This window comes from Micromesistius poutassou (genome assembly GCF_964030765.1).
Source record: "Micromesistius poutassou genome assembly, contig: SCAFFOLD_3793, whole genome shotgun sequence".
Lineage (NCBI taxonomy): Eukaryota > Metazoa > Chordata > Actinopteri > Gadiformes > Gadidae > Micromesistius > Micromesistius poutassou.
In genome coordinates, this window is record NW_028178876.1 from 3,602 (window position 1) to 12,500 (window position 8,899).

At 51.7% G+C, this 8,899-nt stretch overlaps 1 protein-coding gene across 1 annotated transcript in view; it reads right to left on the reverse strand.

Moving 5' to 3' along the window:
• Positions 1 to 1,691: 1,691 nt before the first annotated feature.
• lrig1 (leucine-rich repeats and immunoglobulin-like domains 1) overlaps positions 1,692 to 8,899 on the reverse strand; it is a gene marked incomplete at its 5' end in the record, with an annotated part of 23,396 nt that continues 16,188 nt past the window's right edge. The window contains 7 exons of the mRNA XM_084490090.1: positions 1,692 to 2,011; positions 2,560 to 2,880; positions 3,055 to 3,186; positions 3,430 to 3,891; positions 5,882 to 6,163; positions 7,119 to 7,517; positions 8,419 to 8,582. Coding sequence (XP_084346216.1) covers positions 1,806 to 2,011; positions 2,560 to 2,880; positions 3,055 to 3,186; positions 3,430 to 3,891; positions 5,882 to 6,163; positions 7,119 to 7,517; positions 8,419 to 8,582 — 1,966 coding nt within the window. The remainder of the gene's footprint in view (positions 2,012 to 2,559; positions 2,881 to 3,054; positions 3,187 to 3,429; positions 3,892 to 5,881; positions 6,164 to 7,118; positions 7,518 to 8,418; positions 8,583 to 8,899) is intronic.

The following is an 8,899-nucleotide window of genomic DNA, read 5'->3' on the forward strand; positions in this document are numbered from 1 at the left end:
CCCCCCAGCCCTCCCCTGATAAGGCCACTGGCGACTGTACACAAAACAGAAAGAGCACACTGGCAAAACACACATATACATTAGACAATGTAATCATCTTTCAACATTCACGGTGTCTCAGGACCGAGTGGGATTCGGGTACCGTCGCGTTCTGACCGGGGCTCCGTGGAAGCCTTGGTTTGGTTTGAGCCGATTTTGTCCAACATAGAGCAGAGTTAAACTCTTCTGCAACCATTGTTCCCTTCAAACACGAAACATACCGTCCCTGCCGGGCAATGACAGTATGTCATAACAGTATTGTTACCAGATGGTGATCAGACCAAAAAAAAAGGCTTAATACTGCCATTTTTTCGTTCTAGAAACGCACAGCACGAGTGTTGAGGCTACGTTACAGCAGTAACAAAATTACTCTTACATTAAAGTGTGACACCAGAATCCTTAAAACGGTTCTCATGTGAACCTTAAAAGTCGACGTTTGCTACGATGTGTTTCTAGTGCAACAAATGCAACCCCCTCGACAAGGCAAGAGAACTAAATGTAATGGAACTACCAGGAATTCGGTTTCCTCCCGTATTGAATAGCGAGAGAAGATCCGTTCCCCTTTCAGAGCTGGTGGAAGGCTTTAGTTGGTTCTGAGTTTGCGCCCCACATCTGGTCTCTAACCCGTGCCAAGGTCGAACGGCTCTGGCCAGAATGCAGCAGGTAACAGGATGCGTGGGTGAGAGCCGTGCGCTCCAGGTGCAAGGCGAATCGCTGAAGCCTCGCAGTACCTTTCTACTCTCTAGAAACACTTGGAAGAGCTTTATGGTTCTGTATAAAATAAAATAAAAAGAGTGGTGAACTCTGCCAGCGTCTGTGGCGTCTTCTCACGACAGGCGACCCCCGGGCACACGATTGGCAGACCTGCTTAGTGAACAGGTTTCAGATGTGTTATCGGTACAAAAAAAGTGCTTGAAAACAAAATGGTATTATTTGACCCCATATGTGTCTTGTACCATCGGGTCAGTGGACCAACATCTTAACGTGGAAGCTCTTCCTTCATTTTGACAGCAGTGAGTAAGAATCACAGGGTTTTTTTCTGCACCATTTGTCAACACGTTGAAATGTTCCCATGGTGTCGACTGAATGTATAATTGTTAACATCGCCAACAACCTCATCAACTGCCTGTTGACGCAAGACTTTTATGCCAAGTCCCATTTTTCTCGATTTCTTTGATCATGCAATAAGGCACCGCAGCAGAATCTGGTAAAAGCTGAAAAGGGCTTGTTTTTTTGGAAAATACAAATAATCCCATCACTTCTGTCCATCATGCACAGAATAAATTCAAATACTCTCTTGTAAAAGTTATATAATATAAGAAAACTCTTATGTACAGCCGAATGTCCAGGGGTAAAGTTCATAGTTTTTCCTCTTTCTGCCTCCTGCACACACACGCATACTGTACAATATTCCCTACATTTGCATGCTTCAAATGCAAGTCACATTATTTGGATGTAGGATTTGAATTGGTCACCTCCCAGGGGAAGGTTCTTAACGATACACGCTCAGATGGGGCGCCACCCACACAAGCTCCGCCTTCAAATTCCGGAGTGCCACCCCTTCTCTCCTCATCTTCCTCCCTCTCCATTTCCCCAAATCTTTGCAGGGGTTGGGGGAGGGGGGGGGGGGGGGGGGGGGGGGGGGGGGGCGGCCGGGTTGGATCCAGGGATGGGGGTGTGGTGGGGTGTGGTGGGGGGCGGGGCGGGGCGGGCATAGGCCTCAATTTGAGGTAGCGGTTCTATTCCCAGTGCAAATGAAGCTGCTGCTAGTCGCTGGCCCTCCTTAAGGGGGCGCTCTCACTCTGAGAGGCCCTGCGAGTGTGTCCGTTGGGCAGCAGAGCCCGCCTGAGCTCAGTGTCACAGTCAGTGTCCACGGCCGGCTTGACCAGTGTGTGGTAGTGGGGGGGGTGGTGGTTGTGGGGGTGGTAGGAGCCGTCCTGCGTGGGCGAGTCCGTCCCGCCCGATAACGAACCTGCAGAGCGAGAGAAAAGAGGATTGAGTTGAGTCGGGGATGTACAGGGTAGATCAACCAGGACTGTGTGCACAGATTATGGGTCGGGTCTGGCAAACAGATCAGAGTTTTGGAAATTTTTGAAACGAGGGGGAGTAAGACAAGCGCACATTTCTTTTTTTTTTTTTTTTTTTTAATCCTTCCTGGCCAGAGGACCTTGGATACAAGAGCAAGGCCCAGGCGTGCTGCTTCATGAGAGAGGCAGGCCCAGACGGATGCCTCGTAAGACTGGAAGGCCCAGGCCTGCTGTCTCTTAAGAGGGGCAGCTCTGTCTTTGCCGCTCCTGGCTCTGAATCCCAAAGATGGCAGGAAATTGGAGTCTCGGCACATTATCGACCAGTATATATATATATCGAGAGGGCAATTTGATATCATGGTTTTGCAGTTCACGGTTCTTCGGCGCATGCTTAAAGAAGACCTTGCATAACGATACACAATCGCTGGTGCCTACCCCTCAGCCCTGAAGCTTAAATTAATCATGATCCGACAGGCCTTCATCATCTTCTTACCTTCTCGATCGCTGTGGTTGTGTTGTGACGTGCCGTGGTTTCTGGGAAACATGGTCGCCTGCGCGTCTCTCCGGACCCCGTTGGGGGTCCCGTTGCAGAGGGCCTCTTGCTGCCCCGCGTGGTGCGGGTGTGCGTGCGGATGCGGGTGCGGGTGGGGGTGGGGGTGGGGGTGGGGGTGCGGGGGGTGGGGGTAGTGCTGGGTCATGGGGAGCTGCTGGTACTCGGAGGCGGCCGGGCCGAAGCCCTGGCCCAGGTAGTCCTCCCTGGAGTAGCTGTTGCCGTTCTCCATGCAGTCGGCGCACACCACCGTGCCATCGTACCCTGGAGGGGGGAGCGAGGGGGGTCCGAGGAGTGAGGCTCAGTGATACGATTCTGCTCTTAAACACACTCTTCGTCATGCGGGAACGTAGCACACGTTGTGTTGTGGTATCTATCTATCATTGCCATCGATACGATCAATCACAGGGGAGTGAAACAGAGGGGGGGTGGGGTTACCTGTGGTGTCTATGTGTCCGTTGGGCTGGGGTCCGCCCCCGGCCTCCACCTTTATACACACGTCCTGCCTCTCGGACAACGTGCCCTGGGACGACAGGTAGCTGGGAACATCGGGGGGGACGATGGTCTCATCTGGGATATGGGAGGAGAGGAGCGAGCGAGAGCGAGAGCGAGAGCGAGAGAGAGAGACAGAGAGAGAGAGAGAGGAATTAACCCCCTGCCATGGAACAACGATTGCTAAAAGCACAACGTGACACGCTGTGCACGTCATCCAAGGGGAACAACCTCACCGCCTCAGGTCACGTGACCCCCCCCCACCCTAGCAACCAATCGGGAGACGGGGGGGGGGACGGACGGACGAGCGAGCAACCTCACCTGTGTTGGTGACGCTGCACTCCTCGCTCTTCTTGCGCGTCTGGTAGATGATGCACACCCACACCAGCGACGTGGCCACGATGCTGATCACCACGGCGATGACGATGATGCCGATGGTGACCGTGCTGGGGCCCGCGCCGGCGCCGGCGGGGGCGGGGGCGGCGCCGGCCGAGCAGGGCCCGTGGTCCCGGCTCACCCGCAGCTGGCTGTGGGCGCGCTCCGTGCCCAGCGTGTTGGACATGAGGCAGGTGTAGCGGCCGGCGTCCTCGGGCCGCGCCGCGCCGATCACCAGCAGCTGGTTGCCGGGCGTGAAGTGCAGGCGGTCCGAGGGCCGCAGCGGCGCGTCGTCCCGCAGCCAGGAGATGCGCGGCGGCGGGCTGCCCAGCGCCTTGCACTGCAGCGCCACCGTGTCGCCCACGGCGACCGTGCGGTCCGTCAGCTCCTGGGCCAGGTGGGGGGTTTCTGTTTTTTTCCGGGAAGGGGGGAGGAGGAGGAGGGGGAGGGGTTAGGGTTGTGGTACGGTTCTTTGATGCACAATCAAAAGTACGTTAACGGGAGAAAACAGAGTTTCCCACGGTTTGCAGTGCAAACGGTTTCCCTTGACAATGAATGACATTTCCGGGTTTCCAGCCGCGACTTGAATGAACTGCTGAACTGCAGAAGGCGTTGCGCTGTGTGTGTGTGTGTGTGCGTGTCAGACACACACAACCTGTTTTGGTACCCAGCTCTACCAGTTCCTCGTGACCTTTTAACACATACTCCTCCACTCCAAACTCTGTGGTTTCTTCCGGTGCGTGTTGTGGATGTGTCAGGGGGAAGAGGCGTCAGGGTGGAGGTTAGAGTAGTGTGACGCACACTTAGCTACTACTGTAGAGCTGGTGGACTTCAGCGTCACTACTTTAATATTGTCTGGTAAATATTTTTCCTTCCCAAGAAACGACAGATTCAAGGTTATTTATAGTACTGCTGTAAAGTATGTATTGCGTCATATGAAATCACAGTGTGCTTTGAGATGAAGATCTTTGATAATAAAAACAATATTGTTGATATTATTGATCCATGGGCTTGTGTTAAAGACAGAAATCACTTGGAACTTTTCAGCAGTAATCAACACTGAAACCAGAACAAACAATGTTTTCAGTGTTTCCTTCTGCAACATGAATGGACTGCTGAATAGAAGGCATTGCACTGTGTGTGTGTGTGTGTGTGTGTGTGTGTGTGTGTGTGTGTGTGTGTGTGTGTGTGTGTGTGTGTGTGTGTGTGTGTGTGTGTAAGAAGGCCTCTCACACAGAGCACCAACCCTCCCAATGGGGTCTCCACAGATTAAGACACGTCGCTCTACATGCTTAACTACTACCCCCCACACACACACACACACACACACACACACCTCAACCCTCCCCCCTCCTCCTCTGTCTTTCCGGCCCAATAGTCTCAAACTCTTTGAACACACCGTTGTAAGAACACACCAGGTCCCATCGCTGGGTGTGCTTGGCTTACTACCGCTGGTGTAGGACAGTACTAAGCTCTGCCAGTTCCTTCTGAACGCCGCGTCGCACAGATCAATGCATGCTGAGCTCCACGGTGTACCGTGTGGTTTCTCATGATGCATTGAGTGGATGTGTTAGGCTCTCTTCTGACTTTATTCTGGAACTTCCTCTATGGAAAAGAAAACTTGGAAGCCTATTTATAGACGGGCAAACGTTTTCATTTGTTTTCTAAAATGAGTGAGAACTGACTCACCTAGATGACTGCAGATCAGGGAGTGAGAAAAGACAATGTCTGAGTTGAATAATAAAATATAACAGCTATACGATCTAAACAGTGCAGCTTGGACATCTATTAACTCTGGCATTACCGGCAGGGGGGAGGGGATATACCTAACAGACATCCCTCTGTGAACCTCCCCCGCACCCTCATTCTCCAACTCTGACCCCTCCGGCTGTGACCTTTGACCTCTGGCCTATAGCGAGGCCACAGCTGCCGGGAGAAAACCAAACATAAAGTGAGTCCTTCTGTGGCCTCGGGCTGAACAATTCCCAACTGGCCACCAAGCTATTTACAAGCGCTCCCTTCTGGAGATGTGGGAAAACTATCAGAGCTGTGCGAACTAAATAAAAGCTCTGCAGTAGAAAGAAGAACTTTTTTCCTTGTACTGTGGAATATGTAAAGGACTACAGAGCGGTAAACACGTATCAGTTGGACTTATTTCGAATGAGTTTTCGGATGAGTTTTACATGGTTGAGTATTTATCTGTTGCAAACAGTCTGGCTTAGTCTTTTTTCTTTCTATATTCATCAAAATGTGATCTAAACGTACCCCTCGCACATCCGCGAATAACCAACAGCGTTTCCCAACAACGCTCGACGGTTTGCAAAGAAACCAAAACGCGCACGCCACAAAACATCAAACCCCATGGCGCCCGCGGCGGCGGCGGCGGCGGCGGCCTTACCGAGCACGGTGAGCGAGGCGTTGGCCGACACCAGGCCGGCCGTGTTGCGCGCCGTGCAGCTGTACACGCCCATGTCCTCGGGCTTGACGTCGGTGATGAAGAAGACGTCGTCGTCGGGCATGACGTGCATGCGGCGCTCGCGGGCGGCGGGGAAGTCGGTGCCGCCGTCCTTCTGCCAGGCGATCTGCGGCGCCGGGTGGCCCTCGGCGGCGCACTCCAGCCGCGCCGTGTGGCCCGTGCGGATGGTGCTGTCCCGCGGCGTCTTCAGGAACGACGGCAGGACTGTGGGGGGGAAGAGATGCCAATTGGTTAGCTTACTTTTTGGTGCTATTGCTACCGTTTACATTTTAGGGTTTGGTTAGCGCACCTTTTACTATTACTACTATTTAGTTAACTTACTTTTTATGATTAATTCTATTTAGTCAGCTTCCCTTTGCTTTTACTGCTATTTAGTTAGTTAACATCTACTATTACTGCTATTTAGTTAGTTAACATCTACAATTACTGCTATTTAGTTAGTTAACATCTACTATTACTGATATTTACTTAGTTAACATCTACTATTACTGATATTTACTTAGTTAACATCTACTATTACTGATATTTACTTAGTTAACATCTACTATAACTGATATTTAGTCATCCTATATATAACGATGTAACGAGTCATCCTCGTTGGCCACAGACATTGGAATGTCGTGAGCTACGTTATGTAGTTGAATGAAGAAACGTTGTGACAAGCAGAACTGTGATTGTGGTTAAAGTGGAGAGAACGCAGCTTCGATGTTGAAGTGAGCTGGGCAGTGCGGCAGACTCTAGTGAGGACGATAGTGATCTGAGGGAAGGCAGAATGATGGAGCGTGGAGCAATCAGTCTCAGTCAGCGCTGACATGCCGCTAAATCAATTTGTTCCCCAAATGAGTGCGGAGTCAGACCGGGACAAGAGAGGAGAGTGAAGACTTTGTTCGAGTGGAAGTGGAAGAGACCGGGCGAGAGACTCGGGCCTGGTGGTTACAGAGACGTTGTTGTTGTTATAAAGAGGCTGATTATTTCAGCCAGAACGATCTTATCACACCACAAACGGAGATAAGCCTCATAGGGCATAATCCAATATGTGGAAACAAGGGAACCAATCCTTTGAACGGGTAAAAACATGTTTTAACATTTTCTACTATGAAGCATTCATTAAAAACACCAGACCCAATCATGGGGACAAACAACGTTGAACGCTCATTACCGTTGACGGTGAGGCGGGCCTTGCCGGAGTAGGAGGAGCCAAAGTGGTTGGTGATGATGCACTGGTAGCGGCCCTCATGGGCAAAGGTCACGTGGCGGAGGTGGAGGATGGTGGTGTACTCCATCACGCCATTGCCCCCGACGACGACGTGGGCGGAGGCCCCGGTATTGGCGGCGGCGGCGGCGGCGGCTTGCGGGGGGTTGTTGTTGCTGTTGGCGTCGTGGGCTCGGGCAAAGTTCTCCATGTCGCCGTTGTGCAGCAGCTCCTGGTCCTTGCGCCAGGCGAAGGTGACGGGCGAGGAGCTGCTGCTGGCCGCCGTGCACGTCAGGCGCACGTCGCTGCCCAGCACCGTCACCGTGGTGGAGGGCTGCACCGTGATCTGGGGCTTGGGGAGGTCATCTGGAGGGGGGGGGGGGAAGCCAATCGTTTTTCGACACATTCTTAAGGAGCAAGCATGGGTTGGTCGGGTGTTTGCCTTTGTCTAAGCCAGTGCCTGGCTCCGGTTTTTATTTGAACAGAGACACAAAAAGTGAATGAAGCCCACGTGGCCGGGTGTCGTGCAACATAAAAACCGCCTAGCTTATAGCGGTTTCTCGTCTACAAGCAAACATCTGCAAAATGCGCCAGGGCCAGGGGGCAATAAACAGTTGTGTAGCCATAACTACTGTGGTCCCATTAGCGGCTACAGCACTGTTATCAAGGTATAAACAGGATTGTACTGCGTTTAGTTTGATCTAGCCTGAGGATGTCATGATGAATGACTATTTCCAGAGGTGTGTGTGTGTTTGTTTTTCATGTAACATAGCTAATGTGTGTCTGAAGTCTCATTCTAATGTCACTGACTCAAAGACTATCATTTCACTGCATAAATAAAATTACAGAATTGGCCCTCTTGTAATTCTAAGAAAGGCTTAATCTGTTTGTACAATTGTTTATATCCCTGGCTTTTGGGATTAGTGCATTTTAACAGCAGTTAAAAGTCCTTGCCATCTTGACGGTTGTCTATGCCGAGACCTTTCTATAGCCGCCTTGTTTCGGTGGCAGCGTGAACTCAAGGAGCCGATTGTCAGACAAATTTAAATATGCAACCGGGCCGTTTAACACGAGCAATGGCACCGGCCACAAGAAGATCCGACAAGCAAAAAAAAACAAGCCAAATAAACACTTTTGCACCACTAAACAAATACAAACACAAAAAAAAACCATGTAAACAGAAAATACGCTACGTAACGCCTGCTGAGATGGACCGGCTGGTTTCCCGGGACCCCCGGGCGTGTGCAGCACGAGAGGGGGGACTCACCACACACAAAGCTGCTGGACGGGGCCTGGAAGATGCTGGTTCCCTTCAGGCTCTCCGGGTGGGCGCAGGTGGCGTTGACTCCCGCCTGCAGCCGGCGGGTCGACAGCCACTCGGGCAGCCACTGCAGCTGGCAGTCACACAGGAAGCTGTCGCTCTGCAGGAACCTGCACACACACACACACGGGAGAACGGAGGAGGAGGGTCAGGTCGGGGGGCGTGGCGGTGAGGGGTTCGGATGATCAGAGAGGGAGAGGGAGCGTTGAAAGCATTTATGTTGATTGACTTTTTTATCGTGCCAAAGCGTATAGCATAAGCTCATGGTGCCCTGGAGGGATTCTTATACTCTTATTCTCTCTTGAGTGTGTACCCAAAGAGGGGTGTGTGTGTGTGTGTGTGTGTGTGTGTGTGTGTGTGTGTGTGTGTCACTGAAAAGCTCTTGTGGTCTGACGTTCTGATCTATGCATGCATGTGCACATAATAT